Source organism: Manis pentadactyla, chromosome 14, assembly GCF_030020395.1.
Source record: "Manis pentadactyla isolate mManPen7 chromosome 14, mManPen7.hap1, whole genome shotgun sequence".
Taxonomy (NCBI): domain Eukaryota; kingdom Metazoa; phylum Chordata; class Mammalia; order Pholidota; family Manidae; genus Manis; species Manis pentadactyla.
The window spans coordinates 24,150,409-24,163,991 of record NC_080032.1 but is presented as its reverse complement, the minus strand read 5'-3'; the positions used below and the strand labels follow the sequence as shown (position 1 = coordinate 24,163,991).

At 52.4% G+C, this 13,583-nt stretch overlaps 2 protein-coding genes across 7 annotated transcripts; both read right to left on the bottom strand.

The window, feature by feature from the left end:
* Nucleotides 1–389: 389 nt before the first annotated feature.
* Nucleotides 390–2,905, bottom strand: ARL6IP4 (ADP ribosylation factor like GTPase 6 interacting protein 4). 2 transcript variants are annotated; one of them, XM_036922036.2, is made up of 6 exons: nt 2,588–2,905; nt 2,078–2,248; nt 1,346–1,630; nt 1,145–1,262; nt 759–828; nt 390–678 (listed from the first exon to the last, which is right to left on the bottom strand). In XM_036922036.2, exons 2-6 carry the CDS (start codon nt 2,235–2,237, stop codon nt 622–624), a joined length of 690 nt encoding a protein of 229 aa, XP_036777931.1. In that variant the 5' UTR covers nt 2,238–2,248; nt 2,588–2,905; the 3' UTR covers nt 390–621. The 2 variants fall into 2 exon arrangements, with proteins under 2 accessions (XP_036777931.1, XP_057348392.1); XM_057492409.1 differs by lacking the exon at nt 2,588–2,905 and adding an exon at nt 2,409–2,499.
* Nucleotides 2,906–3,468: 563 nt separating this feature from the next.
* OGFOD2 (2-oxoglutarate and iron dependent oxygenase domain containing 2) lies at nt 3,469–8,482 on the bottom strand. Of its 5 annotated transcripts, none has more exons than XM_036922032.2 (7): nt 7,848–8,482; nt 7,364–7,420; nt 6,640–6,753; nt 6,461–6,560; nt 5,020–5,147; nt 4,539–4,796; nt 3,469–4,456 (listed from the first exon to the last, which is right to left on the bottom strand). In XM_036922032.2, the coding sequence occupies exons 1-7, from the start codon at nt 8,214–8,216 to the stop codon at nt 4,274–4,276; spliced, it is 1,209 nt and encodes a 402-aa protein (XP_036777927.2). In that variant the 5' UTR covers nt 8,217–8,482; the 3' UTR covers nt 3,469–4,273. The 5 variants fall into 5 exon arrangements, with proteins under 5 accessions (XP_036777927.2, XP_036777925.2, XP_036777923.2 ...); XM_036922030.2 differs by having other exon boundaries at nt 3,469–4,466; nt 7,848–8,480; XM_036922028.2 differs by having other exon boundaries at nt 3,469–4,796.
* Between the last annotated feature and the right edge of the window lie 5,101 nt (nt 8,483–13,583).

The following is a 13,583-nucleotide window of genomic DNA, read 5'->3' as shown; positions in this document are numbered from 1 at the left end:
CCTTACAGCTCCCCAATAAGGCAGCGGCTGTCAGCCTCTCTGCTTCACGGAGGACACAGCTAGTAAGCTGGGACCCAACCCACTTGGCTCCAGCACCAGGATTCTCAACTGTTGTCATCCGCAGAGTAAACACAGCAAGGGAAGCAGTCTCCCTCCAAGCCTGAGGGAATTGGGTTAAAAAGCCAAGTCTCTGGGTTTGGGGTTGGGGTCTGGTCCAGGCAGGCTGATCTGAGGATGAGTAGGACAAAGGTGGCTGGTGTAGCCTGTGCTCATGATCATGAGGGCACATGCCAGCTTTTCCTCAAAGTTCCTGGAGCCCTTCTTTTTTCCTCTGGAAGTTGGGGAGCACCCTCTCCTTCCCCTCAGCACAAAAAGCAACAGAACAGAAGCAGTCTCCAACCAGGAAATATTTAATATTTGGGAAGTTAGACTCTGAGGAGATGGGGCAACTGATTAGGCCAGTGACCCTGTCCACCACCTGGATCTTAAGAGAAAGCTCAACTAGGGGCCTGTCCACAGGAGAACAGGCAAACAGCGCTGGTCAGGTTTCCTGCTGCCCACCCTATGCCAGCCTGCAACTGTGCCATCACCACTGTCTGTAGGCCTTGGCTAGCAAGGCCCTCAGGGCAGCAGCCCAGCTCGCATCTGGAAGGTCAGGCCATCCCCTCGGGTGGCTTGCTGGGGAAGAAAGCACACGGGAGGGGACACATCACAAACAGAAATGGGGGTGGATCCCAGGCAAAGGGGTGACAACCAACCTTGTTGATCTCCCTGTGTCGTTCCTTGGTGACAATTTCCTCTAAGATCTCGCCATCTCCCTTAATGAGCCTGGAGAGGAGGGGAGAGAAGGCAGAGCCTCTGATTCCAGAAGCACCAGCAGAGGACTGCCAGGCCTCAGGCCCGCACCACCTAGAGCAGGCAAAACCCGGGTGCTCCCACCCCTCCCTCTCTCCCATCCTTGGAACCCTCCTCAAGGCCCTTCCAGCCCCTGCATTCCTTGTTCTGGGCAATGGTGAGGAACAGCCTGAGAAATCCTATCAAGTACCCCTTTTCTCCCTGTCTTGGCCTCTTCAGAACAATAGCCACTGGCCCTCCTTCCAGAGTGCACAGCATGTGGGGCTAGGTTTTGCGCAGCATGCCCCACCTGGTGCGTCCTGTCTCCGGGTCCACCACCTTGCGGATGACACTCTGCCGGGCATCCCACTCCTCCTTGGTCATGGGCTTCATGGCCTGGATGCGGGACTTCTGCTCATCCGTCAACACTGGAAGGGGAGAGGGCAGGGAGGTAGTGGCTGGGCCTCAGGAAGGAGACCCTCCCAGGCTTGCACACCAGGCTGCACAGTACCTGGGCCATCCTCTTCCTCCTGGGCTGATCTGTGCCACTGGTCCAGTGAAGGTCCAGGCAGAGCCTCAGCCTGCTGCACCTTTGCCTTCTCCTTGCCTTTCTTCTTCAGCTTCTTCTTCTTCTTCTTCTTTTTCTTCCTCTTTTTATCCTTGTGCTTCCCCCGCTTCTTCCGGCCATCGCTGGAGGAAGAGGAGGAGGAGGAGGAGGAAGAAGAGCTAGAAGAACTGGAAGAAGAGGAGGAGGAGCTGGATCGTGGTCTCCTCCGGGCCTTGTGCTTGCTTCTCTCTGTGATGCAGGGAGAAGGTGAGGCTGGAGGGCCAGGAGGGGATGAAGTAAACCTTTATCTCCCTACTCTGGCCTGTGGCAGGCTCAGGTGGACTACAGAGGGGCAACTCCCTCCTGGCAGGGCTTTCCAGAGCAGGGATCAGCACCCTCTGAGAGGCACCATCTGGGTTCTACACAGCCACTGTCAGCCAAGGAGCAGGGCAGGCAGCGCCCGCATCTCAGATCCAGCTGCACAGAAAGGATGGTAAAGTGCTCCCTTCAATTCATACATAACAGGCCAGCGCAGCCTGGATTCTGAGGGTCTTTCAATCCAGATATCCAGGTTCTACCCTGCGCAGTCTTCTATAGCTCACTGCGGTTTCCCCACAGTTCCCAAAGGCCTGTCCAGCTGCTTGCAGCTCCTCTATGAAGTTCTTGTACCCCCTTCCCATTGTCATTGCTCCTCACCCTCTGCCCCGGAGGAGGTGGTGCTGGCCTTCCGGCCCTGGGATGTGGAAGCTGAGCAGCTCCTCGGGGCATCCTTACTGCTCCTCTTTCTCTTTCCTGACCATCGTCCCCGGGACCGGCTGCGACTCCTTGATCGCTTGCGAGAGCCGATGTGAGCCATAGCTCCGCCGGCTGGAGAGAGGGAGACAAGCTCAACCTGCGGTTCTCAGCGCTGACCCACCTGGGCTCCAAAGGCGGCTGTACTCGGGGCATGGTCCTAGGGGGCCCAGTACCCATCACCTCCCAGGGCAGGGTAAGAGGGGTTCGCGACAATCGCACGATTCTCACCCACCCCCACCCGTGGGGCCTAAAGTTCTCCACCGACTCCGGGATCCTGAGTTGCTGCCCCTTTAAGGGCCCGCCCCAGCCCGGACGTTCCACGCCTGCGCACGCCATCCAGGCGCCCCCCCAGGAATGCCCGCGGTCCTAAGCTGTCAGGTGAGTTCTGAATCCCTTCCTGGGGGCTCCTACCCTCCACTCCCGCTCCCTCTGCGGCCTCGCCGCCTTAAAGAAGGTCCTCGCGGCTGTTTCGTTCCCTTTTTAGCCGCCCGTCGGGCCAGACCTCCCGCCTCGCACCACGCGTTCGCGTGAGGAAGCGGTAGCGAGGTGACTTCCGGCCCGGGGCGGTGTTCAGAGAGGTTGTCCGGCTGGAAGCGAGACGCTGTCGCCTTTAGTCCTGAAGCACCAGGTACCGTCTGAGGGGCAGCCCAAGAAACCAAATCTGGCGAGTCCACCTTCCTAAGGGGCGAGCGGAGGATGCAGGCTTCCGCCTTTGGACCGGTGCGAGGCCGTGCCAGTGCCCCAGCCTGGCGCCCTTCCCCGCACTCCCAGACTTTTTGCAGCTATACCCCCTACCAAGACTGGTCTCTGGGCGCGCCCGCAGTACCCCCAGGCTCTCTGAGGCCGCAGGTTAGAAGGCGACCCGACTGTGCGCCGCTTCTGGGTTATGATCTGTCCACTCCATCAGGTCGTGACCCCCACGGCTGCGACGCCTTGGTCTTTTCCTCCATCCCCATACCGTTAATACAGAGGTCGCAAACTCAGATTCCCATAAGAGGCCAGAGAGATCATGGCAACCAATGAGGGAGGGACCCCTGTGAGTAAATGCGCCACAGGCCTGTCTAGAGTGGGCAATTGAAACTCTACTCCCGCTAATTTCTACAATGTGGAATGCAGCCTGGTGTTTCCAGATCTTCTCATCTTCCCAGGGAAACCAGAACTCAAGATTTCAATATGGAACTCCCTGGTTTTCATACATGCAACCCAAACCTAGCACAGCTGCACACCTCATCCAATTTGGAGGCCACCAAGTTGCAAGCTCTTCAATAATAATGACAGCAGCAAACACAGAGGGCTGTTAAAAGCACTTTATAAACTTAATTTGCTTCTCACGACAGCTTTAAGAGATGGGTATCTTCCAGATGGAGAGCCTAAGGCACAGAGAGGTCGAGAGGCTTACTCACAGTCACACAGCTGGAAATGGCAGAATCGGAAGTTGAACCCAGGCAGTCTGGCTTCAGAGTCCCTGCTCTTAACCCCTCTACAGTAAGCCCTCAACACCAACTAGAAGGTACTATTATAGACAGGTGTGCTTACCCAAGTTATGGTGTCTACTGCTAAGAGCTCACACCTGTACTCTTTTCTGGATGAGTCCCTCAGCCACTGGGAGCCAGCCACCTTGCCCTGATGATGAATGTCTGGGAAGATACTCATCCCCACCCCCCACTTCCATGTACTCTGTAGGCAATAACTGATGCTGGGGACAAACCCTAGTAGATTCATACTCCAACTCCCTGTGGGATCAGACTGAGGCCAGCTGCCCTTTGAAACATCTTGGCCCAGCTCCTTCCTACCCTCTTCTCTAAGGTATTCCCTCCATGAACCACTTGGACAGGAATCCCCATCTCAGGCTCTGCTTCTAACAGACCTGACCTGAGCTCCTACACTGAAAGAATGACCCAGAAGCCTGTGTGTCCTTTTGAACCAAGAAGTGCTAAGAGCTGCTGGGAGTTTATTTCTGCCCCACCAACCCAAGGTGGCAGAGCCCTTGCCTGCTGTGTCATCCCCACACTGGGCCCAGCCAGGCTTAAGTTAGTGCACACACATCCACCACGGTGGGCTCCTCACGGGTGAAGCCATCACCAAAGCCCTCGTCGTCTACCAGGTCGGGCTTGCGGCAGCACATAGGGCAGAGACGATTGCGCACAGCAGAGGCCCGGAGCCAGATGACAAGGTTCCAGCGCTCACCAGTGCCCAGGGACCGGGCCCCATGCAGCTGGCCACCCCGGTGCAGGACACCCTGGCCCACCATGTGCTCCACCTCCAGGGGCTTCGCCAGGGCTGAAGGTGCCTGCAGACAGTGGGACTCAGGCCTGGGCACTCTGGCTGCCCCAGCCCCTGCCCATGGATCACACCCACTAACCTGGAAGAGGCCCCCAAAGTATAGGGCACCCCCTGTGAAGGCCTTGCCCAGGGCCACGTTGAGGGTAAGCTCAGCGTTATCATAGTGGCAGCCCAGCTCGCGGTCCTGGCCAGGTGCATATTTGACCACGAAGGCTCGGTGGCTGTCAAGCCAGCCCCCACCACAGTCTGGGTACAGCAGGGCCATCAGTGGCTGCAGGAAGCGCTCCCGAAGTGGTGTCACCAGAGGCTCGTCCAGGCCTACCTCGTGTAGTAGCACCTATAGGGATTCCAGGATTGGTAGGGAAACTGGTGGGTCCCTGGGGGAGTCACTTACCAAACAGTGCTTAGCAAACATCAACTCACATACTGTCCTAATAATCCTACCGTGACTTCATCTTACAGAAGAGTCACACAGCTCATCCATGGCACTGCGAGATTCATCTCCCCAGATCCCAGATGTCCCCACCTCCTCAGGCCCAACCAGGCAGAGCCTCACCCACCCCATAGTTGTTCATGGTGTTGGGTCTTCCCTTGGGCATGTCTGACTGTTCGAAGTGCTCCAGCTCCTCCAGCAGGGCTTGGCAGAAGGGCATTGTGAACACTGGCAGCCGGTAGATTCGCTTCTCCTCTGCAGAGGGAGGGACAGTCTGTTAGCTGGGAGGTGTGGTGTGGGTTTCAATTTCCTCATGATCTGTGTGAGCCTGGGAATATCTTTTCACTTCTCCAGCCTGTTTCCTCATATGTACAAGAGGGATGATGAAATGTGTGCCTCAGGAGAGGCCTACTCTTGCACCCGCTCTCTTGTCCCTAGAGCCTCTCATTCTGCCTCCATGGGTACCCACAGGTCTAGCCTCCAGACTCAGATGTGAGTCCTGGTGAGGCCCAGAGAGAGGAAGAGACTAACCCAAGGATAGCCAGTAGGCCAATGATGGAGCCAAGCCAGGACCCAGAGCCAGCATCAGACTTTCTATGCACCACCACCCCCAACACACACACACACTCCTCCCTCCATGAGCCACCAAAGTCCAACCCAAGTGTCTGTTAGAGCCCCTGTTCCCCACAGGAAGGCTGATAGAAGCTGCTCCTTGCTGGGCCATGGTGGGGAGGGACCAGACTCAGAATGGAAATGCAACCACTTCCCAGCAGACACACGCATGCCTTGGGTTCAGGGCTTGTGTGCCCCACACTTTTGGCCAACTCACAGTCCAGCCTCAGCCCCACCCAAACAGCCTCAGCGCAGTTTCAACTGCTGGCAAATGGCTGGCAATGAGGAGAGCTCCCCAAGATGAACAGGGGTTTCATCCCAACAAAGTTCAGGTTCCATTTACATCTGTCCCTCCACAGTACCCCTGACCTAGGATAACAGGACCTTATGATGAGCAAACAATTGCTAAACACACACTATGCTGAGCCCATTAGGCACATTGCCTCAATCATCACACCTTATTATCACATCTCCTATTTCACAGATGAGGGAACAGGTCGGGAGATTAAGGAACTTGCAAGGACCAAGACTTCCTGCTGGGTTTAGCCAATGGAAGTCCTGCCACCAGATCTGCAGCCCGGAGGAGGGGGCATTTCTGAGTTCCGAGTGGCTTTTGGGTCTCTGCTCAGGGCCACGGCAGCTCTCTGGCAGCCCCTCTCCTGCAACTCCAAGTCATGGCAGATTCAGGAAGCTTCAATCTTGCCCACTCCTTCAGGCCTAGAGGTAGGAACTGCTCCCTACCCCACCACACCCCCAGCTAGCTCATGTCTGATCCAGGACCCTGAAGAACTACATTGGGTGAAAGTGAATGAAAATTCATGTCCTGCACCTGGTAGGTAAATCCCTATGGCCCTTCTAGCTCCTGCTTGTTTGGTTTTTGGAGGCAGACATAGTGGGTGGAGGGACCCCAGTCTCGCATCCCATAGTCTTGTCAGGTGATGGGGCCAAGCCCTCACCTGACACTGTCTCCAGCTGCTGGAGAAGCCCCTCGAGATCTGCACCTGGTGATGTGCTGTACTCAACTGCAGCCAGAAATTCAGGGGTCAGAGCCACATTCTGGGGAGAGAAAACAGCTATGGGGCAGAGAGCCCCCAGCCTGGATGCCTCCACCTCCTTCCAGTAACCTACCAGGTACCTGCAGTGAGTTGTAGATGTCCGGCCTTGCTGGGTGGTAGGACCTCGCAATGAGGGCTTTCCTGGCTGCTGACTCCTGTCCCATCCGCTGCCGCCGCTCCACCTCCTGCTCAAGCTGGGGTAGCACAGGGCCTGGTTACCAGTATGGTGCCTTCTATCCCCCCTGGGGCCATTGTACAGATGGTGATGGAAGTTCAGGAAGGCCAGCACAGGGCCCAGGCTGGGAACCAAGTCTCCCTAAGCTCCTGACTCTACGAGGGTCAGTTGCAGGTACTATTACCTGAAGGGGACTACTAGAAGGGGGCCCTTCCCACTCTCAGCTGCATCAACCTGAACCCTGCCAGAGGCTGCAGAGGGCTTTCCTGGGACCCCCAGGTGAGGGAGGATGTGGGAAACAAGCAGTAGCAGCCCTGAGCCCTGGGTGGCATCTCAACTCCATCTGCCAGGAGACCTTGGGGTGACTCCCCTCTTTGAGCCCGCGTTTCTCATCCCAAAAGGTCATAAGGTAGAGAGCTTGGCGCTGCCTGCTTTCTCTTTTTCTGGTGTGGTGGGACCCAGGTGCTGTGGTGAGTGGGGACAGGAAGGGGAAAGGGGAAGTCTATGGAGCCCTTCAGGGATCTGGGACTGGCAGACCTGAGTCTGGAAACCCCTCATTGCTGACACAAATCTAAAGAGTAAGGACTAGGCTGGTTGTGGAGGGGGTAGTGGAGGGTGGAGAGTGTTACCTCCTCTAACAGCTGCTGGAAGTCGTTGGGGCTGACACAGCCTCGGCTGCGCAGGATCTGAGAGCAGAAAGACTAGTGAGCATGACTGTGACCTTGGGCAAGTCACAGAACGTCTCTGAGCCCGAGTTTCCCCTCCTCAAAATCGAGATGAGAGGCCCCATCTCACAGAACCATTGCGACGAGGAAATGCGACCAGCACGTTAAGCACTGAGTGGAGTTCAGACGCTCTTAGTAACACACCGACAGAGCGAGCACTCTGAGCCAGCCCTGCCCTATGCACTCTACATGTGTGTGTGTTCACTCATTCGTCACAACAGCCTCACTGAAGAGATCCCCATTTAAGCTGAAAAAACTGAAGCGCCTAACAGTTAAGTCATTCTTGTGGTTAGATCTGAGCCTGCGGTCCGCTCCTCGGGCAAAGCAAACGACCTCGGGAACAAGTGTCTCCGCCTATTTATCCGCTGAGCCAGTAGAGGCCACTCACCGGGCCATAGTCCCGGCGCAGCTGCTTCTCGTCCCGGAAGCGCACATGCAACCGGTAGCGCGCCACGTACAAGTTCTCGGAGCAAAAGCAGGAGCAGCGGCAGAAGCGCCGCGGAGCCCTAGTTGCCATCATGTGCGGCCGCGCTGGGCCCCACCGGTTCCCGTAGGAGCACTTCCGGGCACGCCCCCAGCTGAGGTGGGCGGGTGTGGGACTAGTGGCCCAGGGTCCGTTGTAAATTCCCAAATTGAGAAAGGAACGAAGACTACGCTCCAGAAAACGGTCGGCAGTGGAGAAAGACGCTCCCAGGTCGAGGTGGGGTCGGCGGTTTCGGCCAGAAGCACGCGGCATGCCGCGTAACGGTTTCCCCATCCACGAGGCGGGGTTAATCGTCCACTTTTACAGATAGGTGAACTGAGTCATACTTTGACAGGAGGTGTAGAAGTAGGGACCCGGAACCCCAAGACCTTTCGCTTACACAACGCCTCCCTTTTCTGCCTGGGGCTTTTGAAGAACCAGCTAACTCCACGAGGACGGAGGAGCCCTGGGGTACGATTTCGTTCCCTCCATCTACTATAAAGCACCCAATTCTGTGTGCCTGAGCTTCGGTTTAGCGTGTGTCCCCACAAAACCGCTCCATCAGGCCCGGTGTGACTTCCGTTGGCGCGCTCGGCGGATTCAGATGTGGGCGGGGAACGGGGCGTGGTCTGTCAGCGGCCATACCCGCACAAGCAGGTTCAGTTTTTGCCCAACCACAGCGTGTGATGAGTACGTTTCCGTCTTAACAGGTCGTGCGCCCCAATCTCGGGGAGACCCGTCATAGTACACATATCCTGCCACTGGTATGCCATCGTGTCCGCCATGCACCCCCAGGCCCAGGTCGGCAAAGCCCCGGGAAGAAACTTAGATGGAGACCCCATTGCTGACGGGAGGATTAAGGAGCCGAGCGGGAGAGGAAGTCGTGTTCCCTAGAACTGACCCCTGATCCCTGCCCTAGAGGTCCCTCCACGGCTCAGCGCGACCCAGGAATGGGGGTGGGGAGGAAGACGGGGGCTTCAAGACTCCAGCCTTTAGCCCAGATAAACAGGTGGTTACAAACGAAAACTCCTGTTGGCCGAGCCTCCTCTCCGTGGGACCTGCCCTAACCGATCTGCCACTCACCTTACCTTCTTTCATCCCTACAGCAAACCTTTGAACTAGGTGTTACAGATAAGGAAACTGAGGCGCAGTGACCTGCCCCAGGTCACTTACCAGTATGGGACAAATATGGGATTTGACCCCAACAGTCTGTCCTCTGAGTCTCCTGTTCACAGTAGGGGTCTCCGAGTTTTGGGATTTGAAGGATTTTGAATTTGCTCTTTGTGCTTGTTGGCACTCCGTTTCTTGATGACTCCCTTTTCTTTTCCCCACGTGTACACACAGGTTCACACACACATTTGCGGCCATGCACATACACACACTGACATGCTCACACATGCTGTTGCACGCACTCTGACTTGTGCACATACACAGTCCCTCCTGACACCACACACACTCAAGTACACCCTCACACGTGCATGCACCCACACTCACCCCTCTCACAGTGACACATACACAAAAGCAGGACAGCCCATTGCTCCTCCCGAAGCCCCAGGGCCCCAGAAGGAGATGGGAGACCCTTATATCCTGTGATGTGGTGGCATCCTCCCCAGCACATTCCGGGGTCAGGGCTCCAGCCAGCAAGTCTCCCCAGTACCTTGGGGGGCTGGGAGAATCCCCCTGCTCTCAGGACAAAGCCTCCACCAGCAGCCTGATGGGTGTTCATATGGGCTGGGCAGGGACAAGACTTCCCTATATTGTGTATGAGTGTGGAATGTGTGCATGTAAATGTGTGGAATTGTGTTTTGAGTGACAGACAAGGTCCCTGTCTTTCTGAAGCTCTCAGTCAAGCTGGGGAGATGGGACTGAAAAAGGAAGCAAATCCGATACGAAGTTATTGTCACTCAGAAGTGCTGGAAGACAGTACAGGTGATGGGATGGTGAGCACCTGGAGGCAGCTGCTTTAGGCAGGGTGGCCTGGAAGGCCTCCAGAAAAGTGACATTTCAGCCAAGCTTGAATTGCTGCAGCAAAATCTGGCAGGAAAATGGTCTAGTCTGAGGAACTGAAAGTGCAAAGACCCTTTGGTGGGATGAGCTCGGCGTGATTGAAGAGCAGCAACCAGACCTCTGGTTAACATTTTGGATTTTGCTCCCCATGCAAAGGGAAGCTGCTTGACCCTCACAACAAATCCTGTGAGGAAGGAACTATCCCTATTTTACAGATGTCAAAAATAAGGATCAAAGATGTTGAATGACCACCGCCCCCCACCCCAACCCGAGGTCACACATTACATCAGTGAAGTCTGGAATGGAACCAAAGTCTCGGTCTACTGAGTTCTTCCTAAAGATACAGCCAGATCTCTGCTCTCGCCTACTCCCCTCCTGAGGCTTGAAATCTAGGTCACTGGGACCTGGGGGTCTTGGGGCCCAGCCCAAGCCTCCCAAAGCTACCAGGCTTCCCCAAAGAAGAGAATGACTACTGGGACTCTGCTTTCCCAGCCCTGAGCTGTATGGCCTGAGAAGGTGTTTAAATTTTTATGGGCTTCTTGATTGCTCAGCGATAGTGAAGGGCCCTGCTCTCCAGGAAAGGATCCATTTTCCCAGCTCTGCATTCATTATCCACTAACTGCCTTCCTGCCCCAGTAGGCCCAGGCAGGCCCAGCACATGCAGTCAACCCCCAGATCCTCTGGTTAGATTCCTCCTTTGCAGCAGTTTGCAAGGGGAGCCTGTTTTGCTAGTCCATTTAGACTGGCCCTCCCTGTGGCCCCCCTCCTCCTTGGAAACAGTGTCCTTGTCCTCCACCTTGCCCCTGCCTGGGGTCAGTCACCAAAGGGACTGGCAGCAAGAATAGTAGTAGTAAGTGCCAAGTCAGCACTTTTTTTTTGTTGACTGCATAAGGTATTATTGTCCCTATTGTATAGATAAGGAAAAGAGGCTCAGTGAAGTGCAGAGGCCTGCCTAGGGTCAGAAACTTAGTGAGAGGCAGAACCAGAATTAGAACACCTATCCTTCTGATTCCATGCGTGTGTGTGTATATGTGTACGTATGTGTATGTGCCTGCTGCATGCAAGTACATTTTTGTGTGTGTCTGCATAGGTTCTTTTGCATCAACACAGAGCACGCGTACAAAAAAGGGCACAAATCGTAAGTGTACATCTTGGTGAATTTTCACAAACTAGACACACCCACATAACCAGCACCTAGATTCAAAAACAGGACATTCCAGCCCTGCCGAAGCCCTTCCAGTTGCTGCTCACCAAGGTAATTATTACCCTTACTCCTAAGACCAAAGATCCATCTTGCCTGTTCTTGAATTTGATACAAATAAAATCATATAGCATGAACTATCTTGTATACTTTGTATACTACCCCTTCCACTCAGCATTATGTTCTTGAGATTCATCTGTGCTGTGTGGAGCAGTGCTGCAATCTTTTTGTATCTGCATAGTATTCTACTGGGTGCCTGGTCCACTATTCTTGAACTGTACAGTTGTTGGACATTTACATTGTTCCCAGTTTGGAGATGTCATGAATAAAGCTGCTATGACCATTCCAAGTTTTATTATTGCAGTAAAATATACAGAACATAAAACTCACCATTTTATCAATTTTTAGCTGTTTTTAGAGCAGTTTTAGGTTCACAGAAAAACTGAGTGGAAAGTTCAGGGATTTACCATATTCCTCCTGCCCCCCTGCCTCCCCAACACACACCCACAGAGCCTCCCTATCCACATTCCTCACCAGAGTGGTAAATTTGTTAAAATCAATTAAGTCATATTGACAAATTATTATTGCCCACAGTCCATAGTTACCTTAAGATTCCATAGTTACAGTCCACAATCTTACCTTAAGATTCAGTCTTACAAGTAGTGATTCTACAGCATCTTACTACGCTGATGGACAGTGACTGTAATAGGATGTGTGGGGAGGACTTGGTGAAGGGGGGAGCCTAGTAAACATAATGTTCTTCATGTAATTGTAGATTAATGATAACAACAACAAAAAAAGATTCAGTCTTCTTGGAGTTGTATATTCCATGGTTTTTGACAACATAATGACATGTATGTATCTTAACCATTGTGTTATCATGGAGAATAGTTTCATTGCCCTAAAAAGCCTCTGTGCACTGCCTATTCACCTCTACCTCCTCCCCAGCATTTGGCAACCACTGATTCTTTTACTGTCTCCATAGTTTTGTATTTTCCAGATTGTCATATAGTTGGAATCATATAGTATGTAAACTTTTCAGATTGACTTCTTTCAATAATATGCATTTATGTTGCCTCCATGTCTTTTTATGGCTTGATAGCTCACTTATTTTTAGCACTGAGTAACATTTCATTGCCTATATGTCACATAGTTTATCCATTCACCTACTGAAGGACTTCTTTGTGCTTCCAAGTTTTGGCAATTATGAATAAAGCTGCTATAAACATCTCTGTGCAGGAAGAATTAATATTGTCAAAATGGCCATCCTGCCTAAAGCAATCTACAGATTCAATGCAATCCCTATCAAAATACTGACAGCAATCTGCAATGTAATGGAACAAACAGTTCTAAAATTCATATGGAACCACAAAAGACCCCAAATAGCCAAAGCAATCCTGAGAAGGAAGAAGAAAGCTCGGGGGATCTCACTTCCCAACAAAGCCACAGTAATCAAAACAATTTGGTACTGGTACAAGAACAGGCCCATAGACCAGTGGAACAGAATAGATAGTCCAGATATTAACCCAAGCATGTATTGGTCAATTAATATACAATAAAGGAGGCATGGCTATACAATGGGGGAAATGACAGCCTCTTCAACAGCTGGTGTCGGCAAAACTGGGCAGCTACATGTAAGAGAATGAAACTGGATTACTGTCTAACTCCATAAACAAAAGTAAACTCGAAATGGATCAAAGACCTGAATGTAAGTCATGAAACCATAAAACTCTTAGAAGAAAATATAGGCAACACTCTCTTGAATATAAACATGAGCAACTTCTTCATGAACATATCTCCACGGGCAAGGGAAACAAAAGCAAAAATGAACAAGTGAGACTATATCAAACTAAAAAGCTTCTGTACAGCAAAGGACACCATCAGTAGAACAAAAAGGCATCCAGTATGGGAGAATATATTCATAAATGACATATCCGATAAGGGGTTGACATCCAAAATATACAAAGAGCTCACACACCTCAACAAACAAACAGCAAATAATCCAATTTAAAAATGGGCGGAGGATCTGAATAGACAGTTCTCCAAAGAAGAAATTCAGATGGCCAACAGACACATGAAAAGATACTCCACATCGCTAATTATCAGAGAAACACAAATTAAAACCACATTAAGATATCACCTCACACCAGTTAGGATGGTGAACATCCAAAAGATAAGCAACAACAAATGTTGGCAAGGTTGTGGAGAAAGGGGAACCCTCCTGCACTGCTGGTGGGAATGTAAATTAGTTCAACCATTGTGGAAAGCAATATGGAAGCTCCTCAAAAAACTAAAACTAGAAATACTATTTGACCCAGGAATTCCACTCCTAGGAATTTACCTGAAGAAAGCAAAAATCCCTGATTCAAAAAAATATATATGCACCCTATGATGATAACCACACTCTTTGCAATAGCCAAGATACGAAAGGAACTAAGTGTCCATCAGTAGAT